Consider the following 25,371-nt stretch of genomic DNA (forward strand, 5'->3'; position numbering starts at 1 on the left):
CTTATTATCGTATCATGACGTGTCGTATCGTGCTTGTATATCAAAACATCGCTCATTTATCAAGTCAAAATTTTATTCGTATTTTAAAACACTTGTAATTCTAGGTTCCACTGTAGATCAAAAATAATATACTAATGAAAATATTGTGATTTTGGGAGGTTTTTTTTAAAGATATATACATGTTGCGGCGTTGCCTTTTATTTCATTCAAAAACACGAAATAGGTAAGTTGGTAAGAATGACAATAATAGTTTGGGCATTCCCATTCCCGCCAGGTAAACCTGATAACTCCAGTCTAAGGCATTATTTTACAGACGCCAGTCGAGAGCATCCTTGGTTCATGCCATATAACGAACTAAAGTTCATCGTTAAATCAGTCGATTGCACCGTCACTCATCGGCCAACTCGATCCCAAATTGAGTCGACCATGAAATTGAAAGAAATCGAGAAGGGTTACAAGCGAAACTTTAGAATCACCTCGCACTAAATTTTTTGAAATCGATTTCGTTCTGTCATGTGGATTTGATCCTCTTTTTACATACCGATACTCTAAATGTTGCCGATCGCTTCGGATGCGAAGTCGCATTTCTTCGTTACATGCTGGACAGGTTGGAATATCCCCGACTAATCCTTTTCGGATCAGCCACGATATAATTTATTCGCAATTATCTAATATTCTTAAAGTTGAGAACGTAATGAACATGAGATGCTTGCGAAAAAATAACGGTTTTTTGTAACGTTGTAGGCGGGGTACATGTGTGTTGACCGTATCCCAGCCTAACGAAACACTGTTGTGCTAGTTTTATAAAGTTTTATTGTTTGCCTATGGTTGTACAAAGGTATTATATTTGGGCAAAAGTATGTCGTTCAGCCGTCTCTGGATATGGTAGAGTGTCGCTGGCTCGGCATTCAGCTATGTTCAGAAGGTCTCTGGATGCGGCAGTGTGTTGCTGGCTCGGCGTTCGGCTATGTTCAGAAGGTCTCTGGTTGCGGCAGTGTGTTGCTGGCTCGGCGTTCGGCTATGTTCAGAAGGTCTCTGGATGCGGCAGTGTGTTGCTGGCTCGTTGTTCAGCTATGTTCAGAAGGTCTCTGGTCTGCTGCTGTGTGTCGACGCTTGCTGCTGTGGGTCGACTGGTCTGGTGCTGTGTGTCGACGCTTGATGCTGTGGGTCGACTGGTCTGGTGCTGTGTGTCGACGCTTGATGCTGTGAGTCGACTGGCGTTGTTTGGGTTGTACCTCCTTTTATAATGTTTCTGGAATCACCTGACCGATGGTGGTGGTTGTTGATGCGTAAACGAGGAATTTGCTTTTGTCGATGGGGTGGACTTTTCTGGAACGATTGGCGCCGTTCCGCTCGATGTAGTTTAATGGCGGCGGCGTGTTTCGACTGTTTTGATTCCGCTCGACTGGTAGGGGCGTTCCGCTTGAGTTTAATATAATGGCTGCAGGTGTGCGTCGTCTGGGTTTCGTTCCGCTCGAGTGTGAGGGGTGGAACATTCTCGAAGGGATTGGCGATTGATTCCAAGAAGTGCACGTGTTGTGTACGTGTGGTGAATTTTGCGAGGAATGTGGTTTGTTGTTGTGGAATATTCTCGAATGTTTCGATGACGATGACGATGACGAGATTCCTACAACGTAAATACGCATTTTTTTGCCGGTATTCAGCCAGTGGGGGTGTATCTAAAGTGTATCTAATCTGGTTTTCTTAGGGCCTCAGCACTCTTGCCGGACCGTCTGGTGCGGTTCTCCCGTTGTGTACGCCAGTACGTCCATTTTCATACAAATGAGCGATAGCCGCAACACTATGCGGACCGCCCGCAAGCACATCGTGCGAACCGCAGGCCTCTGCGGATGTTTCAATTCCGCATGCGGTTGTCAGTCGGTCGTCGGCGCGCGCATTCGTGTATAGCTTGAGTACTACACGATTTTCGACACCAGTCGATTCATTTTTGAAGTCCAAAGTAGAGTATTCCTTTGGGACGTGAAAGACAACAGCTACAGTGATAAGACGGCAAAGAGACGAGCATGGGACGAAATTTTAAAAATTGTTACGGTCGAGGCAGATTGCGATTCCCCCCTCAATGCGGCCGCGATCGTCCGGAACGGTTACCGGCAGCTTACAGGCCGCACCGGACGATCCGGCAAATGTGCTGAGGCCCTCAAAGTGTCTGGTTATCACGATATCACGATATCTAAACCCACTGAACTTGACTTCTCCAAAGTTGAGAACGTAATGAACATGAGATGCTTGCGAAAAAAAATAACGGTTTTTTACGTGATTCAGTATGTACTTACTTAGGTCCATATAATACTAATTACTAAGGTGCGGGGTGTATCTAAAGTGGCCCCCAATAACGCTCCAATGGATGAGCATTACAGCTCGACTCGTTTTATCGAGTGAGTGAGGGGAACATTATTTTTAAATTATTTAAATATTATTTTATGTAACTTATTTGTATTTTAAGTCAATTAGCTCATATTTGTGTGCAAAAAGATTTTCGCCTAATGCCAAGAGGTGTTATTAGAATTGCTTAGAATTGCAACGTGTCCGAATAATATTTGGTACGGTGTCAGCAATGCGAGTGGTACAGCGTGAGTTGGGTGAGGGTGTGGGTTGTGGTGCGAGTGTGAGTGCGAGTGCGAAGATATTATGGTCGCGAGTGCGTTGGGGGCTCTGCGGGGGCTCCGGGGGCTGAGGGCGTGGGGGGCGCAGCCTCTGTCGCCGTGTCTTCGCCGCTGCCTGGCCAAATACACGGTCGCCGACGCGTTACGCCACCGCGACAATACGGACACTGCAATACTGAGGGTTAACTGCTAACACACCCACTTCCATTTCCACCTTATGATTTCATTTGACAACAACAGTGTCACCATTTTTATGTAACCAAATTTATTCCTTTCATATCAATCATTGAAACTCATGTATACAAATAATTTAATTCAACTAATCAATCGAATTTAATCAAATATTAACTTCTGTGTGGTAGGCTCACTCTGAATGAATATGGACACACTTTTCATTATGTCTACATATGTCATTTTTTATATCTTAAATATTCCCCGTCTGGTTTGTTTACCTTGTGCGCATCGAGGCAGTATATTGAGGAAAAGTCGGTCAAAAGTTCACACTTTCATAATTTACTAGTAGTTTTATAATTCGAGTATTTTGTGCAATTTTGTTTTAATATTTCCATTTGTCTATTTCAGGGTTGGGTGAAATCATTACGAATTCAAAAAAAGTACACGTTCTTAGACATAAACGATGGCTCCAGCAATGAAAAGCTACAAGTTTTCTTGCCGACCGAGAAGACGCCGGACAATTTATCATGGGGTTCATCCATCGAAGTCACCGGTCATCTGTCTACTACCCCTCGAGGGCAGATTGAATTAATAGCAGACCACATTACAGTTGTCGGCGATTGCAAAGTCACCGATGGTTATCCTTTCAATTCCAAACAAAATCACCCACCGGAATATTTGCGACAGTATTTGCATATGAGGACTAGAACGAAATACATTTCTTCCATTTTTAGAATTAGAGATGCGGCCACCAGAGCCGTATATCAATATTTCAACTCTTTGGATTATATAAATATACACACACCAATATTGACTTCTAACGATTGCGAGGGTGCTGGAGAAATGTTCAGGGTGGAGCCTGAAAATGCTAAAACCCTCCTTAAAATGTACACCGAAGGCGTGCCCGCTGAACAAGCATATTTCAATACAAAAGCATTTCTCACCGTATCGGGTCAGCTCCATTTGGAAGCTGCCGCTCACGGTCTCAGCAGAGTTTATACATTTGGTCCAACATTTCGAGCTGAAAATTCTAAATCTAGGATGCATTTATCTGAATTTTACATGATCGAAGCTGAGACTGCATTCGTTTCTGATTTGAAAGATGTTATCGTAGTTATAGAAGATTTAGTAAAGTTTGTAACAAATAGTGTTTTATCTAGTTGTGAAGGTGATGTCCTCAGCTTGCGAGGTGAAAACAACGCAATCGATTGGCTAGACAAACCTTTTATCAAAATTACTTACGATGAAGCTGTGGACTTGATCTTAAAGAACAAACATAAATTCAAAATTCCTCTGGAAATTGGACAAGCGCTCAGAAAAGAGCATGAACTGCTTTTAGTGGAACTTATGAATGGTACTCCGACATTCGTCATCAATTGGCCCAAAGAAATTAAACCATTTTACATGAGAAGTCTTCGAGAAGATGATACAAAGGTAATTAATTCAATTCAAATATTATATTGTGTTATGAATTAATCCAACTTTTATTATTCCAGGTACAATTTTAAAATATGCATTTTTGTTTTAATTTGCTTATTAAATTATTATAATTTTAAAGGTAGCAGCATTGGATTTGTTGGCCCCTATCACTGGAGAGATAGCTGGTGGAAGTCTCCGTGAAAATAATTACGAGAACTTAAAAAAAAAATTGCCATCTCCAGACTTGAACTGGTACCTTGAATTGCGAAAATTTGGAAGTACTCCAACCGGTGGTTTCGGTCTTGGCTTTGAAAGATATCTACAATTGATCTGTAATGTTACCAATATAAAAGATACCATTCCTTTTCCGAGATGGCCACACAATTGTTCAATGTAATAAATTAGATTTTTTTTTGTAAATTTTCGAGGAAATACACATTCACTTTTGTTTAAAATAATTGGCCTTTGAAAACATTCGCACTCTATTAGTTTTAATCCTAGCTTAGTTCCGATCTTTCTTTCGAAATGCACCTTCTAGTAGTGGTTTCCTCGAAAATTTGCACCTAATTTTAAGACAAATGTATGTGTAATAGTTTTTTATTTATTTTATTAAATAATTTTGCTGGTTGAGTTTTACTGGGAATGTGGGAAAGGATGAGAGATGCCAGTGTTTCATGTTTTTCAGCTATCCTCGAAACAATGGACGTGGAGACATTTAAAAAGAAAATTAAAGATTTTGTACTCTTCAACCATTTATTTTTAAACATAATGACACAAAATACACTAAAATTATACAGGGGTTTGGAAGCAGTTCAAAAAAAGACATTTAATTCTCGCGTATAAATTTATTATGCCACACAATTGTGTGTTAACAATTTCATTCTGAAATAATTTATATAACAAATATATATAAACTGGCAGAGCACCTCATCGTTGTGACCTGATAATAAAAAGACTTACCTAAAACTTAAAATTTAATAAATACAAATGCGAACTAAACTCAAGGCAGTTCACTTCAATATATACAGAGCAACACTTAAAACTCACATATTTACAAATTCAGTCAAAATTTCACTAACTAAAATATTTATGCAATGTCTGAAAAGTTGATTTACATGATAGAGCATAGCCCAGATAGCTCTGAGCCCCTTTGAGAGGGAGGCTGAACAGAAAACGCGATGCCTTCTAGACTAGGTTTCAATTTATAAGAAATTTCCGGCTCCTCGCCTGGGGGTGTGGGTTCATCGCTCGTTTCTTCGGCGATCTTTTGAGCGACGTCTTTCTCTTTAGGTTGCTGGTTTATGGGTTTCGTGATGTTAATTCTGATCCCTCCCAGAGGGATGGTGGGCGCGCTCTGGACCGTCGGTTCAAGCTGTACATTACCGTCGATTGAACTCAAAACGGCTGCATGCGTTGTGTCGGCTTGTGCCGTCATCACTCCCTCTGAGGTAATGATGGGTTCATCATCTGTATAGCGAAGCAGATTAATTAAAAAAACAAGTTAAAAATGACCAGTTCAAATTTAAATGATTAAAAAATGGCACAAACCTGGGTCAATGGGTTCTTGCTTTATTTTGACCTTCGAGAAGTCTATTTGCATTTCTTGTTGGATGTCTCTCGCCCGCCTCTCGTTTTCAGTTTCTTCATCGGTGTCTACATCCTCGACTACAATCTGTTCAATGGGTTCGTTTTTTATTACAACATCGTCATCCTCCTCCACCACTTCAACATCTGGTGCTCCGTCAGTGGTAGATTCTTGTGTTATGGCTTCTTCTGATAGTACTTCGACTATAGACTCATTGTCACGCTCTACATTATCTTCAGGCACAAATTCATCAGGAATTTCTACATCTTTAATATAAATATTGTCCTCTTCCTCCTCCTCATTTTCTATTGCTACAACATCATTGCTTTCTTTGTCTTCTGTGATTGAGATTTCATCTTTAACTTCATCAACTGGTGTCTTTTCTTGGTCTTTAGCGATGAGAGATGCCTAAAAATTAAAAACGATTCGTAAAAAGTGACATTTATGTATATATAGAATACAAAATCAAATAAAGGTAAAAAATAAGTACCTTATGATCATCCAAACAAATTGGATGGTAATTGTTTCCTTCAAATTCAACGGCATTTCGAAGATGCCATTCATCAATATCATGGTTATAAAACTGGTGGAAGTTATCATGACACAAATAGCAGCGAAGATATTCCGGGGGAGCACCAGACAGTAAAGGAACACTAGACGTTTCCCGACGAGCTGCCGTAGCAGCAGCTTCTTCAGATTTAGCAGCCTCTGCTGCTTGTTGTTCCCGTTCGAACCAATTTTTCTCTGATTAAATAAAAAAAATAAAAATATGTTACAAGAAACATCTACATACATATTTAGGAAATTTCTCCACAAACCTCTTTCTTCTAAGTCTTCTATTTCTTGATATTGCACCCAATCAGAGATATCATAATACCATCTACGTGAGTTGGGACGACGTTGAGAATGACGATCAGCCCTATTCTGTCTGAAGTGCCAATCAAGATGTTGAGAATAGCGAACAGTATGCTCGGGAGGAAAACGAGCTCCGCAGCCTCCACATTGCATACCCGTGTGGAGCAACGATACTAGACCAGGTTGACGGCTAGATATTAAAATTATAATTAGACTCACATTGTATTATACATATTTTAGATGAAAACAAAAATGCTTACGCTTTCAAAGTTTCAGACTTCATTATATCGACTGGTTTGATAGTCGTAGATGTATTTTTTACCAAGTTTTTCTCTACCGGTTTGGAGTTTGGAACTGCGGCGGGTTCATTGGTTTCTGCAGGTTGTTGAGTAGTTACTGATGGTAACGTCGATACGATCCCAGATGCCACCAATTTTGCAAACAGGTCGTTAACGTTGATATTTGACAAAAGAGAGGTTATATTAGGAGGAGGAACCGACATATCCTGTTGCTCGAGGCCAGGTATCATAACCGGCTTATCATTTTGAACAGGTTTATTTGATTCCGCTATGCTATATCCAGCATACTGAGATGCTGGTGCCATTGAAGATGGCATGACACTCGCTAGCATATCAAGTCCACCTTTAACATCTAAAAAAGAAATAAAATTTAGACGGCTTATAAATAAAAATAAAACAAAACTTTGAACTAAGTACATTTGTCGAAACTTACTTGAATCAATTTTAGCGGGTTCTTTTACGGTCTCAGATAAGATTGAAGATGCGTTATTGAGAGATGATTGTAATCTATCTTCATTGGAAGGAAGTGACAGAGCTGAAGTCGAAGTAGGAGCCACTTCTACTGGAGTAGGTAAAATGGCTGGCCTTTTACCTTCCATGTTTTTGATGTGAACGTATCCAGCAGTGATATCCTTAGGCAAAATGGAAAACCTTACAAAATGCTTTCGCTTTCCGACAAAGAGAGGCTTCGGCAAACCGCCAAACTCTACTTTGAAAGGTTTTTCATTTATCAACACAGTTTGAAGGGAATCGACAAATCTAAGCGTATGCACGACATTCTCGATTTCGAACTTTTGCAATTTGGCATCTAAAAATATTGGAAGCATAGTTGTAGCGTCCACTATCAAGTTGATCTTTCCCGCTACCAAGTCTGTACGTTTAATCTTCCCTATGCTGACCTGCGGCGGAGGGCCTTCCAATTTAAGATGTTTCACTTTATTGTCTAGCATTATCGGCATTGGAACGCCTCCGAAGAAGCACTCGAACCACATATCGTCTATGAACAATTCTCGCGTGGGTGCTCCGAATCTTATCCTATGCGGCTGTCCGTCGATGGTGATATTGACATAATCTTCGTTCAAGTTCAGCGAGTACGATTCATCGTCGAAAGATATCCTTCTATGGCCCGATTCGAAAGATATTTCCCTCGGATCATCCCAGTCGAGCATTACGACTGCAGTGCTGTCATAATACCTGATCTCTCGAGCGATTCCGTCGATATGAATCGTCCTCATCGTGTCTTGCTCGATGTATTCAATTACTTTCGAATCGACCGGGACGAATCCTCGAGATCCTGACGGTGCGCCTAGCGGGGGTGGTGAATTCTTCCCGTCGTTCACGTACAGCGATATGGGACAGCTGATCTGTTTCATACCTACAAATGGTCCTTTCGGCGGGAATATTAAAGGTTGTGAATGCATCGGTGGTTCGAAAGGCATTCGCATACCACCGATCGGCATTCGTCTAGCGTTCATGATGGGCGCTGGTAATAGTCCACGATTCATGGGACGGAATACACCTCTGTCGGGTCTCATTCCCCTCCAGCCTTTGTTGTTTCCGAACATCCTATGCCCCATCGGTCGTCCGGGGAATCGCATATCAGGGCCTCTAGGCATGAAATCAGGCTTATCAAACATCGGTCCGAGAGGTCCCATTCTCAGATCGGAGTCCATGTAGGGTGCATCAGGTCTTGGAAGCAACGGCGGCCTTTTGCCACCTTCGGTAACGTTTCCAGGCATATTCACAATAGGCGGTACAATCCTTTCGTCTATATCACCGTAATTCGTCGCTTGTAAATTTTCACGATTGTCTCCATCGTCACTTAAAGGACTTATCGATCCTTCAAAATCCTCATCGCTGATTGGTGTAACTTCTGTATCTACTTTATTCTGCCGCTTCAATTTCATGTTAAGTCTCCGTTTGGATACTTCTAAAGAATCTTTCTTTTGAGCTTCTTCGAGCTTTTGCGTTTCATGCAATTGTACGACTTGCATTAAAAGTATGTTATATTGCTGTTTGCCGATCACACCATTTTTATACTGTTCTTCGGCTTGACTTAAAATAGACTTGATAGTTTCATCGAAATTCTCTTTATCCAAACCGGTTAATGATGACTGCCGCATGTCAGTGTCTTCAAAATTTAAAGCTTGCTCATGTTTATTTTTGTCATCTGTATATGACAATAGAACGAGATGGTTAGGTAAATTTCTTAGAATGTTAACGTATGAAAAATTAAAATGAATTATACCAGAAGGAGATTTATACAGCAATGGCCGTCCTAAACCGTCTTTAATCTTCGTAGCTTCGGCTAGTTTCGCCCGGACGATATCCAGATGAGTCAATGGTTTAGCTGGTACTCCGATAGGCGACTGTGCTTCCTTCACCTTAGCCCAGCCACCCTCTTTATCCTTATTATCGAAATTGACTACAACGGAATCATCATTTGATTCTTTTGAAATTATAGGAGGAGGTGGTGGAGTTAGGTTATCGAGCGGGAGCTTTCTGAGATCAACGTCTTCATCACCGAATAGCCTAAAATTACATAAACAATGACGATCAAACAGTCACATGAATACATATAAATAAAAATAAAAATCATTTAATATACTGACGCATCGAATTTTTCGGTTTTACTCCGTTTGACTGGAGATGCATCTCTCTTGTCCACCGACGGACGCTTCCTAGCGATTGCGTTCGGTGCACCGTCCGTTGTCTTGGATATCAAACGCAGATCTATATCTTTTTTTGCAATACCATTTCCTATCGCGTCTTGGACGACAGCTGCTGAAGAGTTAACAAAAAAATAAAATCCAAATCATAAAAACACAGACGCTAGTGCTCGAACACAAAGAAAAGTTTGATTAGCACAAATGGATGTGTGAAAATTTTACGATGATCATCACAATGCCTTCAAATTCCATCCTTTACATCTGTATACACGCTGCGTAAAGCAACCAAAAGTTTATATAGATCCAATGGAATGAATTGGCAGCAACCCATCTATTATTTCTAGTCATGAAGCTGTCTCGTAAATTATCATAAGTAAGTCAATATCAGTTTGTTTTGGATTGCACTTATTTTTGAATTGTAGAATACTTTAGTTGCGATGCTGTTTCACCAACATATCTTTGAAAATGCCATACATCTTAGGAAAATTGAGCAAGTCTCTCGTAGCAATATTGAAGTGTGAGCAAAACACAGGACAAGAGTTCCCAGATTTCTCAATTTTCTTTAGAATTATTTCACAACTATTATGCGTGTGTTCAAGCACGATGGTTACAGATAAATCATTTTATGTGATTCGATAAATTTTTGTTGGGATAAAAAAACAAATTTAGAGGATAAATGTCTTTCGAATGAATAGATTCAACACTTTTGACAATCTATGCACAAAATATAATGTCAACATTTTAAGAAAAATAAAATGAATTTATAAAATATTTATTAAATTTTTTTATCATTTTTAAATTCCTTAATACAATTTACTTCATAAAATATCACAGATTAATGGACAGTAATTTGGTGAATAAAATTAATGTCAATTTTAAATAAAGTAATAAAAAAAAGGTGAGATACAATCTACACTCAACATAGAATTAGGAAAAACAACTTAACCAATACATCTAATTTTCAAGTGATATTCATTCTTACTTGATGAGGATTCGGCAAAATTATCTTTAACAGTAACGGGACTATCGGAAGGTCTTAAATCAGTGTCAAGTTTTTCTGGGCTCTCAGATTTCTCTCGATTTCTTCTTATGTAGTTGCGATCTTTCATAGATATCTTCAATTCCTTGAATGTCACATCAGTGGCTGGTGGCGACGAAGATTCCAACGTGTCTACATCCATCATTTCATATTTAAAAGGTTTCATTTTCAATTTTTTGGACATCTCATTCGGGCTTTTACTCCGTTTGGGCTCCAATGAAGCTGCCAACAGTTTGGCTTTTTTCATCCTCTCAGATCTCATCATTTCTTTTCTTCGTTGCTTCGAAGGTGAAATTGAATCGACAGAAGTATCATTTGATTCTTTATTATTGCTTTTCGTCTTAATTTTTGGTATTGGGGGCAATTTATTCGAACGTGGGCTAATACTCTTGGACGAGTCTGGAGAATGAGACGATTTTTCTTTTTTATCAACAAGCCTATTTTCATTATCGTGCTTGATTGGCGATCTTGATCTTTTGAAAGAGGAATTTTTCAATGATTTTGCGCCCAATTCAGAATTTCTATTGCGATTAAGTCTGGGATCTTTTTTAGTGAGGTGTCTGGTTGCAGATTTATTGTTAACTTTATTCAGAGTTTCGACTGGAGCCTCCGACGATTCTCCATATCGACTAATTTTGTCAGATTTTATGAAAGTTTTACTGTCGTAGATATTAGGCGCTTGTGAAGACACTGGCTCCGAAGGATTAGAGGCATGAAGATTATGGCGGGCGAGACGTGGATCACGACGTATAGCATGACTGACTAACGAAGAACCAGCAGGCTGAATTCTTGGTGCCCCCGAGTTTCCAGCGACTATGGGATGACCCTATAATAAATATAGAAAAATCAATAAACAATAAACGGATAAGATCTCCAAATTTATATCATTGAAAAGTAAATATATAAACTAACCGTTGGACGTTTGGGTTTAGACGGAACAGCAACCACAGCAGACGGTAAACTGTTGGGTAGTGTTGCTGGTATAATAGTTGACTGTAAAGACAAAACGTTTTAGAATTTCATAAAATTCAGTAATTAACAGTATTAAGTTATTTATGTACCTGTAGAGGTTTTTTGTCCATTGATTTGGTTTGTTCAAGCATTTTTTTTGCTTTCTCCAGTTCCAATTCAACTTTCTTCTTTTGTAGCTGTAGAAGTTCTTGCTCTTTGAGATGGACGGCATTTCTCATTTCCTCCTCTTCGGCAGTCATCAGGGTGGCTCCACTCGTGTTGGGAGTGCTCTGAAAATTTCAAAATGCACATGCAAAAATTGTACCTTTAGCTGTTGTGCGAAAATTAATTCGACGAACTAGTAAAATTACCTTTTTAAAAAAATTTGGATTTACATGAATGTTGCTCTGAGGAGGTTGAGCTTGAATCGGCCACGCTGGATCAATGAGACTCACTTTAACGTCCAGCTGGTACAATTTAATCGAGGGAAACACGTCGTGCCAGGTTTCCCTCAACTTGAACATTTGCGATCTAGTTTTTTCGTCAACCTGTGGCGAGAAATGGACAGGTTTTAATTTCAAAATCCGAACAGTGAACTCGAGTAAGGCACTAAGTGATTGAGGGGTACCTGTTTGAAAACTTTGCAGAACATGTTCACTATAATTTGAGAAAACAACTGTGTGTACGCTCCGCCGACATTTTTAATTATGGAATCCACCAGGTATAAGACGGGAAGCTTGATTTCCGCTCGCACCTAAACATAACAATCTATTGACTAAAACTTCATTCACAACAAAACGTATACAGCATTATTGTAAATTTTATGTATGATTGTAGAAATGAAGAATGAAATTAAATTGTAAAAGTTCTATTCAATAAGATTCACTGAATTAACAATTACAACACTAAAATAAATGTTTTATTTCTTCAATATACATGTATAATAATACCACCGTATCTGTAAATGAACTTTCTACAAAAATAAATTCGCATTCGAAACCAGTACTAGAATTTCAACACGATAAAAACTATTTCTTATTTACTTTACGCCCAATTCCATTTAGATTCTACAACCCACTATTTATATACCCAATTAATATAAACAATGAAACATTTGTTTCTATATTATATGTATATAGAAAAAAAATTCATTATATGTATATATATAAGATTAATTTGCATGCTGATTAATACACACACATACTATTGGAAATACAACGAAAAATCATATTTGTAAATATTTTTATTCAGAAAACAATACTGTATAATAACAATTCATGCTAAATATAACACTGATAATTGTCTTCATTTATCATAATTTCTTGCAGGTGAATAGGTAGCACCGCTAAAGATTCTTTGTCAGCTCTTAATAACTCCAACTTCTAACTCTGGAATTTTTGCTTATAAAAATAAACAATGCTTTATCTTTGCTGTTCTCACGATATTATTGTTATGTTTATTTTCCATCTTCTAACGATCCAGTCCCAGTCTCTTGTTTGATTTAAAATGCATTCTTCGGTGATGAATAAATTTGCCGCATTGGATTTCAGTTATTTGTATTGAATAATGTAGTATATCACTAGCACAGCACAATACGCACACTTCAAAATATCAATCTGAAGTAAGAATTGTGAAGTTAAAATGATGCCAGTTGTCCAAACATCAAATGAAAGTGTAGATAAGCTGGTGTTTATGAACATGTGAAAAAATCATACAGCCTCAAGAATCAGAATAAATTATATAAGTATTCATTTTTCAGAATGAAGTATTATATTATTAATCAATCTTGAGTAAAAGTTTGAATAACGAAATCAGATTGTCGAGGCTTGACGTTAACATTTCTCAAAAGTAAATTCATTATTGTATTTATAATACTATTATTGTATTTATGGAAGTTAAATGTAAAAATATATATTTCCGTCAAATATACATACGATTTTAATTTGAGAAATGTTAATATATATTGTGTGTGATGGAAACAGTTGTGTAATATAAAACCATAAAAATTTTATTCCTCCATGCAACCTCAATTTCATGAAAGAATTTCATTAATATATAAAATTATATATATATGGGTGTCATCATGAAAGAAACACATTTTATAATTCAAAATATAATGTATATTATTTCAAAATAAGATAAGATCTTCAAAACAAAATAAATATTATTCATTCCATGTGTGAATTACATATATGATATATGTATGTATATATATATATATATATATATATATATATATATATATATATATATATATATATATATATATATATATATATACATTTATATATATATACAGACGAAAAAGTATGTCGAAATCCCTCCAGTCCCAAGATGTTTATATGCGTTGAATAAAATAACATCCAGTGTATTATTATTATAAACAATTAAATAGCAATTGGGGAAATTAAAACAGGTTTATATTTGTTTAAACTTTAATCCCAATTCATATAAATAAATACCACATTTTAATTTAAAAACACTTTATTTTCAATATTTAGTGTTCAAAACCAACATGTAACATTTTAAATGTGCGTAAAAATGAATAAAATCCATATATTTTTAGAAGCATTGCAACAAATATTCACTTTATACGCTTTAATTGATAACATCAAAAAACCAAAAATAAATATTTACATTGGTGATCAGAGCACTTTTTTAACATAAAACATAATGAGCAGATTGGATTACATCAAAACAATGTAAACTAAGAATATCAGACAGTCGGCTAAACTTAGACAGGTATGTTTTCAAAATGTATTGAATAAGTTGGTAATTTTTTTTAAATTAATGTATCATGACTAAAGCGAAATATGAAAGTAATCACAGTCCAATTTAGATAAATATTTACAAAACACTATTACTCGCAAATACAGGTGATAAGAAAAAAATAGCATTGTTCAAACAAATTCAATTTTGAAAACATTCCTCAAAATCAACAAAATTTGTTGCAATGCTCATAAAACTGATATTGTGTAATCTGTAAACTCACAAATGTTAAATAATTGTTCAAAAGTTATATTAATTTTTCAAATGTGTACTATAAAACATTTCCGAAATAGATAAACTAAACTATTAAATTTAAATAAAGTTTGACAAACCATAATAGCAAATAACAATGCTTTAGTTTGTGTAATTGTTTTGTGGCTGATATATATATATATATTATATATTTACAGTGGGCACTCAGTAATCATGACCTATTTGAGAGCATCAATTGAAAAAAAAAATCAAAATAATTTATTGGCACTTTTAACAAATTAAACAACATAATACTACAGTAATATAACGCAAATACATTTATTACAGGATGGGAAACCAACAGGTATCTTTATTTATCAGTGAATCCAAAAGAATCTATGCAATAGCATCAGAATAGCACAATACAAAGTAAATTAGCTCATTATCTCGATATAAAAATAATAGAAATAAAACGAGGGCCCATTGCTATCATCGATTTAAAGAGAAATAATAAGTAAATAGATTCATGAACTAACTAAATTTATAAAATATATGTATTTTTAATGAAACACAGTCCAATTCAATAGGAAATAAGTCAATATCACAAAATAATCTATCACGAAATATCGGAAATAATTAAATTTTTAATGAACTACATTTATTAATGAAAATAATAAATAAATAAAAAAAATTCATTTGTACGTGTACACAAAGAATGTCGATCCATAATTCCAGTTTATTATATAAATATATGTATCATAATAGAAAAAGTTGTAATTTGTTTGATCAACATAATACTATCGCAGCCATACATAATAACCAAAGTCAACAAAACTTAGCACTTAATTGAAAATGTCTGCCATGGATAAACAGACATGTATTGAAACCAAATTACGTGAGATAATGGATGAATACATCAGAATATATTCGAAACAACATTACTGGACCGCTAGCAATGATGGAGCAAGTTTAAAAACGAATAGTGCGTGTGGGTTAATGTTATCTGCATTCGATAATTTTGTAAATAATTATACTACTTAAATAATCACTACTGATTTGTGAGTTTACAGAAAATAATGACATAAACAACAAATTCACCTGATCGAGATGTTTCTCCACCGATTGGACAATAACCGCAGCGTGTTTGCTGTTCTCGTCCGCTAAAATAGTCAGCATGTTGATCAGCGGCTTGCTGTTCATGGTGAGATCGGCCAGACTCGACGAATACTCGTCCCCGATCTCCATCGACATCTTGAACGTACCACCGGTGACGGGCTACGACGAAAGATGCTAGACATGTACACTCATGCTGTCACCAGCTGGAATTAGAAAAACACTCGTTAAATACACGTTCGAAACAATATCATCAGTGTAACAACACTCAAAATTAATAATGCATTTAGAAAACCATAGATCGAAAACTAGACAAATGATATTCTTTTATATATACGTATATATATCGTACATGATATACTTATTTGTTTTGTTTGTTAATATAAGTTATGACTCTGTTAAGAGTTTTAAATTAATATATGAAGTATTATTATTAGGAAGAGTATTTTCTTGCCATTTGTAGTATTTGTAGTCGACAATTTTTAATATATATTTTATATCAATTTTATATTAATCACAATTGTGAGATATTTTTGACTGACAAACATCACATGACAAATTTCAAAATATCGCAAAAAATAATACTAGCAGACACATAATGGTGTCTAAATTGAATTCAATGTGAACTTATATTATCGCCATTTGCTTAAAATAGGACGGGTTAAAAATGATGCTTTATGTTCAAGGCAAATATGAAGACGGGAAAAAATGGTAATCATACAATACAATGGAATATTTATAAGTTGTTTGTTATCACATGTACTAATATTATATGTATTTTACAGTCAAAGTGTATGTATGTTACAGTCATACGTGATGTGGATTTACAATTTGACTGGTCAGATTATGTAAGTATGCACCAATGGGTGATCCGCTACTTCTGCCAAAAGACCAATTAAAAACCATTTTGCGACTTCGTGAAAATGTTACTTGACTAGTAATGTGAGTCATTTTTTGTTTTGAAAACATTCCAAGGGTTATCGTAATAAGAAACTTTTTTCCATAATTAGTAATAGGAAGTAATATCAACGCACAATCGAATCCTAAATCATTCTGTGAAAATAATCTGAAGTACTAAAGCTGTATTTTCGCCCGTAGAAATTCATTTGTATCATCTGGAATATGGTGGACGATCCATTGCGCTAAGTTGACCATTTTACCCGAGACTGTTTTTTGGTTTGTTTTCCCTCTGGTGTTTAGGTGACAACCAAGCCTCTCTAGTCCATGTCTCGACTCCATACAACGAAATGGGGATCACCAGAGATCACACCGGACGGATTTTCGTTCCGCTCATTATACAACGGTTTTTATGTCATCACCGTTTACGCCATTCCTATTCTTGGTAGAAATATGTATCTGCTAGTTAATTTGGATTCGAAAATGAACTAAAATGCTAGATAAAATTGCAATCGGTAATATACTTTAATGGCAATATATATATACACTTATATATGTTACAGTTGAAGTGTATCATTTAGTTGTAACATATTTTGGCTAGTTAGAATATATTCTGTCTAACCCATTTAAGTCAATTCTTAGAGTAATCGTAATACGATACTCATTACCATAATTCGTAATACCTAGCAAATCCATTATTGAATTCTAAAGCATTCGTAAGAATATCAGTGTATTTGCTCTTGTAGAGCTATAATTTATTAGTTGCATTATATTCGAGGGGAGACATAGAACAGAGGTAGAGGCAGGGAACTTGTTTCTATTGCCGTCAAGCGGATAAAGACGGAGTACCTCAGACACACGTTATGTAGTCCAAAATATGAAGAATTCGTTTTGGCTTCGCTGGACCGATACGACTGCCGAAGACCTATACGGATATCTGGAAATAATCGACGAGGTGGTCACCAACGTCCGGATGCAGAAGCCGAATAATTGTATTCGAATATGAATGACATAAAACGCCAGTTGGAATATATCACAACTGGACTGCAACATATACATACATATATGAATTCGAATGGAAATATAGCATTTTAATCCTATTCAACGAATACGATTGAAAAATGATTACCATAACCGTTCCGGTCGATTTTGAGACGAATTGACAGCAATCAATTATACCCGAGGACATTCGTAGATATATTTATGTAATAAACGGAGAACGTGATAAAACATTAAAAGTGGGCTATATTTTTATTGACGAGGCGAACGATTACGATAGCAATTTGACGAAGCTTGCAAAAGACGCGGAAATGAACGGTGGGCAAACGATGACGAGCACACGAACATTGTCCAGGCGTAACTGGTTTTGCATTAGAGATCTATATACATACATACATAGTGGACAATTGGACACGCCCAGTCCATATGGCGAAGGGTGAAAAGATGTGAGGGACGAAAAGAGCGGGGCAAAAACCAACATGGCGGATTGTGATTATGACTGATGACTGATTAGCCGAGAGGGGGGGCGAGGGGTGGAGGGGAAGATCGAATCGACTTACCGTCAGTGAAGCGGGTGGTGGTGGTGGTGGGGGTGGGGGTGGTGGTGGTGGTGATGAGCGTCGAATCGCGAGGTGTGAAGTGAGGAGTGAGGAGTGAGGAGTGAGCAGTGTTGTGCGAGCAAAACAAGATGGCGGCCAAGTGGGCGGACGTGGCAGGTGGCAGGTGGGACGCCGATTGCGATGCGGTTGAGAGAGCGTGTGCGAGTGCGAAACTGACCTGCGGTGCGGCTGGTGTTGTGGGGCTGCGAAGAGGGTGGGGCGGGGTGGGGCAGGCGAAGCGGTACGACGAGGTCGAAACGAGGCGGCGGCTTCGAGCGAAGGCGTGGTGCGCCGCGCGTCCCTTCCGGTCGGCAGCCTAGCCGTGTGTGACGAAGACGCGAGCGCCCTCTGCTTGCGAATTACGGCGTAGCGGGGTTTCTTTATCTGGCTGTTCGCCACGGGTCAGTAAGAGCAACGCGAGCGGCAGCCAACACCAGTCGAGTGGATGAAATTCGTTATTTTTTGATTGAATGAGCAGCGACGAATACCGCAATGACAAATAATCATCCTCGCTATATGTCATGAAGTAGAATCAACGCGAAAAATATACACAACGCTTTATATTGTTACGTACGCCGCGGATTGAGCGAATTGCACTTAGACCAACGGATATCTGTTATCGGGTTAACTAAGTGCATGCACTTACTTCCAAGGATTATATCTGGACTTCAAGTGCATTTAGGCTAAACAATGACCGTTATTAGGCTTTTCTCAGAATCGGTACGGGGAGACCCAATGTCGTGGAAATACATATCCGAATACGTGACTATACTACAGGTAAACAGATTAGGCGTCCTGAGAGATCTACCCTTTATAAGGCGGTAGGTAGGCGATATCATGTCATTCTGGACTGAGCACTGTCAGTACGTATATCTCCTGAATCATCAATAAATGCTGTGAAACGACTGTTGGCCTTTTACTTGGATCCTCCACCCACCCCTACGCAACAATATATTCGTAAATATAAATAAAAATATCTATAAATAACTTACATCAGCTCACTATGTACATATATGAGACACATAGTCGTAATACTCTAGAGATATTAACCCGTTGGAAAATAATTTTATATGACATATTTAAAAATTAATTTTATTATGTTGATGGCTATTTTTCATCTGTATTGCAGGTAAACGGACTACTAGTCATATGTAAACCAGTCACAGGACAACCGGTCGCTCTAGATCGGTCACACGTGATCACCCGTCACGAGAAAACTGGTCACACCCTAAAATCGGTCAACCAGTTTTCTCGTGACCAGTTTTAGGGTGTAACCAGTTTTAGTGTGACGGGTGATCACGTGTGACCGATCTAGAGCGACCGGTTGTTATGTGACCGGTTCACATTTGACTAGTAACCACCGAACCGTATTGCATTATATTACTTTAAATTGCGTAGCATTTATTAATTAATGGGAGGGCGACAATTTTTGTTATTACCCAGGGTGCTGAATATCCTCGGGCTGGTCTGTTTTTTAGTATTTTAAAAGGATGCAATGTTCCATCACGGCGATTTTCGTCGTTATTCCATCGATACAAAGAGCAGTAAGGCTGAACGTGGAGTCGTTAAATGAAATACAACTCCGACTCTGACATTTTCTTACAATCTGACTACGATTTAAAAAAAAATCATAAATCATAATATCATTTGTGAACGAAACAGTAATTATGTCGAGAAATTTTATATTTCCGAATATCTTTGACAGTCAACGAGAAAGTATCGTTCTGTATAAACAAGATAGAAACAAACTGTACATCAAAATTTTTTTGTTTTCGATTTTTTTTACAATTCATTCTTAAAAGCAACCGGCCTTATGCATAAAAATTAAAATGCATTCCGGGATTGTTTCGTCGAAGCAAAAATACTTACTGGTAATTGATAACTTAATATTTTAAAAGAGGAAATCAATGGCAACAATCAGTGATAGATAAATATCTCCGAGTTTCATTTACATGCCGCCATACGGAAACTTAAATATTTTGTAGATGCAATGCTAAAAACTTAATTTAACGTAATCTAAATGTTTGTTGTAGCAACCGATAAAAATGGTTGACTGTCAAACGAAGCGTGTTCGGTAATGTTTGTGACTAGCATTTTCTAATCAAAATTTGATTACTAAATGTATCTGTGACGACAGCCTCGCTCGATAACTAGTATACTTTTAAATGAATCCCTCGTTTTACTGTTTACATTCATAAAATGTAATTAAAAACAAGGTGTGATAATATCTCGAATGCACTAATTGTGAAGGTGACTGAATTTATACGTATTTCAGGAGTGAACCGGAATCATTGACTGACGCTCTACAATCTCAAGTTATATTTTATAAGGTGGTAAATTAATTAAATATTTATATACTTTTTATATACAACATACTTTTTGTCTCACCGTAATGAACAGCTTATATGATAATATGCTGTTCAATACTGTGAGACAATTATTGTGAAACGCTTTTTAGGGTGAATATGAAAATTTGAAGCTTGAAACGAAGTCGTTGATTAATGAAAATGTAACGATGTCCAAACAGCTGGATGAACTTCTTAAGCACAAATGTGACCAAGAGAATATTTTCTTACACAATGAGACTGAAAAGGAAACAATCGATGGATTACAAAATCAATTAGTACTTCTAAAAAAGGTTGTTTTCATAGAAAACTAAATAATCCACATTTAGTTTTCTACATACGAATTTAGTCATTTTGAATATAAAATAATTTTAATGATTTATTTCTGAAATTAGGAAAATGAATCATTAGCAGCTCTTTGGAGAACTTCACAAAATACTATCCAAAGTCTCGAAAATGAGTTGCGAACTTATCAAAATCATCACCGAGGGACATCCGTGTATGTAGATACGGATGAGGTATTTCTAAATATCATATTACCCATCAATCATTTTGCAGTGCTTTATAGGTTTTCATATAAAGCTTGAAAACTTGGGTTTATTAATACTTATTTGATTTTGAAAACGTTTTCTCAAAATAGTATTATTGTATTTATAGATAAAACGAGAATATTCAGCCGTTGTCAGAGCACTCGAATTAAAATTGACTTCCATGTTGGAAGATATAAAGTCAAAAGAAGAAAATATTAAAACTTTACTAAACGACAAAGAAAATATAAACAAAATTCTTTTTGAAAAAGAAAAGTATATAAACAACTCGATCCAAAAAGAATCGGAAGGAAATATTAAAATCGAAACATTAGAAAAAGAAATTTATTGTTTAAGAAATGAACTGTCTGCATGCAAACGTAATTCAGAGGATCTTCAAAATGATATGGAAATTTGCCGACAAAATATGGACGCTTATGCAAAAAAAGAATCACAATCTCGATGCAAAGTACATATTTATTTTATATTATTTAATAAAGTATATTTATGAATTCAAGTAAAAAATATACATATGTATTAACTAAAAAACAGAAAATAGTATTTATTTTACAGAAAATTAGGTTATTTTTAACTTTTTATTTACAAATACAGGTTGTAGAGGCATTAAAACTTGTAGATGCTGCAATAGCAGAACGAGATACTGCAATACAAAAAGAAAAAAATACAATAGGTAAATTAAAATAATATTTATGATAAAATATTCTTATCTTTTACATGTCAATTTTGTGACAAATGATTTTTTTAAGATGAAAAAATTCGCCTTTCCAATCAAGTAACGGAAGTATTAAGTGAATCCGCTTTAAGAGTGGAGAAAGAGGTAGAAATTGCAAAACAATGTTATAATGACAAGTTGAATGACATGTTAATACACATACAACGGTTAGAACTAGAATTGGGTGAAAAAGAATTATCGTTGGAGCGAGCATTAAGGTAGTTTCAGTTGATATTTGACCTGTATCAAGATTACTTGTTATTCAATATTAAATTTTAATTAAAAAAATATTTTCTCACAGGGAATGCGAAATACTCGAAGAAAAGGCGCAAAGCTTTAAAAAATGTAAAAGCAGCAACAACGATGAAAAGGGAAATACAATATTAATGCTTGAGCAAAAATTAGAAGCCACATTTCAACAACTAGTTGGTTTTCATATTGAAAATGCATTATAGAATTTTATTTTGATTTTGGTTTTATTTTTTTGTATACTTATGTGTATTATAGGTATTATCTGAACGTCGAAATATACAGGTCGTCTCTGAAAAAGAAAATCTGCAAATGGATTTCGATCAGTTAACGAGTGGCTTTCAAAGAGACAAAAGAAAACGCGAATGGGAAGAAAAACTTCATTCTAATGAAATCAATGGTCTTAGAATTCAAGTTTGTAATTTGAAAGATACGCTCGATGAAGCTCATAAGACAATACAAAGGTTACAAGCTGACATAATTTTCAAGGAAAATTTAGAAGAAAAATTAGCAATCGATAAATTCCATACAAACAAGGAATTCGAAAGGCATTTTGAAACTCAAAGAAAACTGAACTCTAAGTAAGAAATTTGGATCCAGTATGTTAAAATTTCAAATAATTTATATTATTTTAAAAACATATATTCATTTTAAGGTGGAAAGAAAGTATGAAAGAAATGATTTCAAAACTTGAAGCCACAGTTGAAGATTTGTTGCATGAAAATAAATTGCTCAAGGAAGAGATTGATAGACTGCAAAAATAATAAAAACTGTATTCATTGTTTCCAATAAAAATATGATTATTATTAAGATAAATGAAAATGGTGTGTTCATAATACTATATAAGCAATGAATTGATTAATTCAGATAAATTACAACAGTTAAACACAAATGTTTTACCTTATGTATAATTTTTTTTATAGATTTAGGTGTTAGATATTTTTATACCAGTAATTTTGTAAACAAATAAATAGAAAGAAAATTTATGTAAATATGAGTTGTGTATTACATATTAATTTTATTTTATTTTATAACCTTTTGTAAATGCAACAGTGAAATCTAAGCAGACACGCACGCAGCAAACATGCTCGGAAACCAATAGAGTTTTTCATCAGCATCCTGCGTATCAATCCATGCGAGTCCTTCTTTCACCATATATTGTAAAGCTTTCTGACACCTGGCGTCCTCCCAACTGAAAATTATTATTTTGAAAATAAATTAACAACAATTATTTTAATAGAATTCATATTCCACAAATCTATACCTCAATTCATTTTTTAATAGGTTTGCAGATATCCACGCCCTATTTGAATTACTAGCTTGTTGAAGGACGGCTGTGTGATCCATGTTTAATTCTCCGGGTACAGATTGTACGAGCCATTTTCCTTTGCCTACATGCACTACGCTGAAACTAAACCAATACACAATTTGAGAATTATTTTTTTCTGGGGGAGAATTTTAATATACATATGTAGGTTAATAAAAGAAGAAAATATGTACCCGTTGCCAAATATTCTGAGTTTTTTCACCGCTGCTAAAAGGTCATCGAGGGTAATTTCCTGATGGTGTTTTCCTTTCCCCCTTGCGGTGACCAGTCTTGTACGTAATTCATCCAAACTAATAAGTCCACCGTTTTTGTAATTTGTGGCTAAGCAAACTTCGACAATTTGAACTCCTAATTCATAGTAAAAATCTCCGATACCTAAAATTAAACATTGAAATATTTTTTAAATAAAAAAATTGGGGAATATTTGCCATCTTATCATTTCAAGGTATACAAACCGACCTAAGACTGACCAAAATCCTTTTCCCGATGCTAAAGGGTCGACACCGATCGCCGAACACATCTCTTGAAATTGCCGTCGAAATTGGGCGTTCTTCCTTATTTCATTTTTATGATTGGCAGCAAATTCTTCTAGATTTTCTCGAAATACGTCCAGTTGACGCGTCATTTGTATCAATTGTCCTTCCTGTATCTCTGAGCCCTTCTCCTTGTACTTTTCTTGTTGTAGTTTTTGCTTATGTATCGCCCCCACACCGGGACGTCTCCTCATTATGAACTTTTAAGATTACGGATATTAAAAAATCAAACACTGATCTCGTATCTTTCAATTACAATTATTTCATCGTTTCTTCGGTAACTAAAATAGTGGTAATCAATTTACGGATTTTTACAATCGTCTGTCATTTTCGACAGTGACAGCGATAGTTTTTTTTGGTTGTCAATATTCTTATTGCAAAATGGAAATGTGTCGGCCATTACTTTTCAAGAATTGGTTAATATTATTTTTAAAAAAGTTTAGGTTATTTGAAATAACCAATCGATTGGATAAATTATTCCAAGCACTCTATTTGGAAAGAAGAAATTTCTAATATACAGTCGGATTTAACTTTTTGTAGTTACAAAATGATCTCAGATAATTATTTTTATTAATAAACACAAAGATTTTTCATAGGAAAGTTAATATATTTTGAGGAAATAATTCGCCAGCTGTATGGCTCGGTTACCGGGTTCGATACCGTGCTAATTTTTAAAGCTGCTAGTCAGACTTGAATATTTGTGACTCCAAGTCGATCGTTTTCTTTCAGAGTTTGCCAATTTATCTGATTTCATTGTTGAAACGGTTCCTCCATCAAATTGGCAAAAACAAAAAAAAAAAAACAAAGAAATGACGCCCCTTCGAATTACCTTCCAGCCTGGGATGTTCTCCTGGTACGAGCAAGGACGGATCCAGAGGGGGGGGGCGATGGAAGCAATCGTCCTCCCTAAATTTCATTGCCGTTTGAAAATTATATATTGATTTGTGGTTGCTATTTAGGAACTAGTTATGGAAAAATTCGTAGATATCGGTAGTGTGGACGTAGCCAAACAGTTATTTATCAGATGTCAGGTGCAACCTGGGTGATTCCCAAATTCTAGAAAGTAAGAGCGACAAGGATGGAGATGAATTCTCAATATTATTAAAAAAAGTGAATTGATACATTGTTTTGAACGTTAATTTTTATTTTTATATTTTCATTGCGTGTTTATTGGATTTTAATTGCATTTTTTTATCGCCCTCCCTAGAAAAAATCCTGAATCCGTCCTTGGGTACGAGTTCATTTTTCGAGTCTTCATCAACTCAGAGCTTATGCCGTAAGGGCCACCATATTGTATTTATGGCGAACGAGATAGATTTTTGTAGAAAAACTATAATAATTCATCAAGAATTTATTTTTCAAAAATTCCATTGCTCGAGGTAAGTGCATCCCCTCGCCTGTTTCGTACTTCTTTCGCTACTATTTTCCATAAATGAAATGGCAAGGAAGGCGAAGGAGCGAACGAAGGAGCGA

At 36.0% G+C, this 25,371-nt stretch overlaps 5 protein-coding genes across 7 annotated transcripts in view; 3 read left to right on the forward strand and 2 right to left on the reverse strand.

Annotated features, from left to right (window-relative positions):
• LOC143920309 (myogenesis-regulating glycosidase-like) overlaps positions 1-25,371 on the forward strand; it is a 950,780-nt gene that overhangs the window by 88,554 nt on the left and 836,855 nt on the right. The window lies entirely within an intron of this gene.
• On the forward strand, positions 2,539-4,992 carry AsnRS-m (asparagine--tRNA ligase, mitochondrial). The gene is made up of 3 exons (XM_077442401.1): positions 2,539-2,805; positions 3,207-4,232; positions 4,357-4,992. The coding sequence occupies exons 1-3, from the start codon at positions 2,650-2,652 to the stop codon at positions 4,612-4,614; spliced, it is 1,440 nt and encodes a 479-aa protein (XP_077298527.1). The 5' UTR covers positions 2,539-2,649; the 3' UTR covers positions 4,615-4,992.
• On the reverse strand, positions 4,956-18,540 carry Pcf11 (Pcf11 cleavage and polyadenylation factor subunit). Its single transcript, XM_077442396.1, has 15 exons — positions 18,363-18,540; positions 15,675-15,895; positions 12,244-12,369; positions 11,987-12,163; positions 11,726-11,905; positions 11,577-11,657; positions 10,608-11,490; positions 9,569-9,740; positions 9,205-9,488; positions 7,390-9,126; positions 6,918-7,308; positions 6,621-6,847; positions 6,293-6,546; positions 5,766-6,210; positions 4,956-5,684 (listed from the first exon to the last, which is right to left on the reverse strand). The coding sequence occupies exons 2-15, from the start codon at positions 15,825-15,827 to the stop codon at positions 5,329-5,331; spliced, it is 5,466 nt and encodes a 1,821-aa protein (XP_077298522.1). The 5' UTR covers positions 15,828-15,895; positions 18,363-18,540; the 3' UTR covers positions 4,956-5,328.
• Positions 18,201-23,027, forward strand: LOC143919849 (uncharacterized). 3 transcript variants are annotated; one of them, XM_077442398.1, is made up of 10 exons: positions 18,201-18,308; positions 20,460-20,514; positions 20,643-20,822; positions 20,925-21,047; positions 21,187-21,525; positions 21,669-21,747; positions 21,824-22,007; positions 22,091-22,214; positions 22,297-22,619; positions 22,694-23,027. In XM_077442398.1, the coding sequence occupies exons 1-10, from the start codon at positions 18,274-18,276 to the stop codon at positions 22,800-22,802; spliced, it is 1,551 nt and encodes a 516-aa protein (XP_077298524.1). In that variant the 5' UTR covers positions 18,201-18,273; the 3' UTR covers positions 22,803-23,027. The 3 variants fall into 3 exon arrangements, with proteins under 3 accessions (XP_077298524.1, XP_077298526.1, XP_077298525.1); XM_077442400.1 differs by lacking the exon at positions 18,201-18,308 and adding an exon at positions 19,888-20,055; XM_077442399.1 differs by lacking the exon at positions 18,201-18,308 and adding an exon at positions 20,203-20,385.
• On the reverse strand, positions 21,509-24,289 carry lsn (vacuolar-sorting protein SNF8). Its single transcript, XM_077442402.1, has 5 exons — positions 23,825-24,289; positions 23,539-23,740; positions 23,303-23,449; positions 23,074-23,230; positions 21,509-21,717 (listed from the first exon to the last, which is right to left on the reverse strand). The coding sequence occupies exons 1-4, from the start codon at positions 24,090-24,092 to the stop codon at positions 23,098-23,100; spliced, it is 750 nt and encodes a 249-aa protein (XP_077298528.1). The 5' UTR covers positions 24,093-24,289; the 3' UTR covers positions 21,509-21,717; positions 23,074-23,097.

This window comes from Arctopsyche grandis, chromosome 12 (genome assembly GCF_051622035.1).
Source record: "Arctopsyche grandis isolate Sample6627 chromosome 12, ASM5162203v2, whole genome shotgun sequence".
In the NCBI taxonomy this organism is placed as follows: Eukaryota; Metazoa; Arthropoda; class Insecta; order Trichoptera; family Hydropsychidae; genus Arctopsyche; species Arctopsyche grandis.

What these genes read in the sequence shown, in the direction of transcription:
- AsnRS-m (XM_077442401.1), top strand. Translation starts at nt 2,650, where the DNA reads ATGGTCGCGAGTGCGTTGGGGGCTCTGCGGGGGCTCCGGGGGCTGAGG. An exon ending in CGGACACTGCAATACTGAGG is followed by an intron (nt 2,806 to 3,206) that starts GTTAACTGCTAA and finishes TGTCTATTTCAG; the next exon opens with GGTTGGGTGAAATCATTACG. An exon ending in TTCGAGAAGATGATACAAAG is followed by an intron (nt 4,233 to 4,356) that starts GTAATTAATTCA and finishes ATAATTTTAAAG; the next exon opens with GTAGCAGCATTGGATTTGTT.
- Pcf11 (XM_077442396.1), bottom strand. Translation starts at nt 15,827, where the DNA reads ATGTCGATGGAGATCGGGGACGAGTATTCGTCGAGTCTGGCCGATCTC. An exon ending in TTTTGCCGAATCCTCATCAA is followed by an intron (nt 9,741 to 10,607) that starts GTAAGAATGAAT and finishes TTAACTCTTCAG; the next exon opens with CAGCTGTCGTCCAAGACGCG. An exon ending in GCAAGAACCCATTGACCCAG is followed by an intron (nt 5,685 to 5,765) that starts GTTTGTGCCATT and finishes TTCGCTATACAG; the next exon opens with ATGATGAACCCATCATTACC.
- LOC143919849 (XM_077442398.1), top strand. Translation starts at nt 18,274, where the DNA reads ATGGCGGCCAAGTGGGCGGACGTGGCAGGTGGCAG. An exon ending in AAAAGAAAAAAATACAATAG is followed by an intron (nt 21,748 to 21,823) that starts GTAAATTAAAAT and finishes GATTTTTTTAAG; the next exon opens with ATGAAAAAATTCGCCTTTCC. An exon ending in AAGCCACATTTCAACAACTA is followed by an intron (nt 22,215 to 22,296) that starts GTTGGTTTTCAT and finishes TGTGTATTATAG; the next exon opens with GTATTATCTGAACGTCGAAA.
- lsn (XM_077442402.1), bottom strand. Translation starts at nt 24,092, where the DNA reads ATGAGGAGACGTCCCGGTGTGGGGGCGATACATAAGCAAAAACTACAA. An exon ending in AGGATTTTGGTCAGTCTTAG is followed by an intron (nt 23,741 to 23,824) that starts GTCGGTTTGTAT and finishes GTTTAATTTTAG; the next exon opens with GTATCGGAGATTTTTACTAT. An exon ending in CTCAGAATATTTGGCAACGG is followed by an intron (nt 23,450 to 23,538) that starts GTACATATTTTC and finishes GTATTGGTTTAG; the next exon opens with TTTCAGCGTAGTGCATGTAG.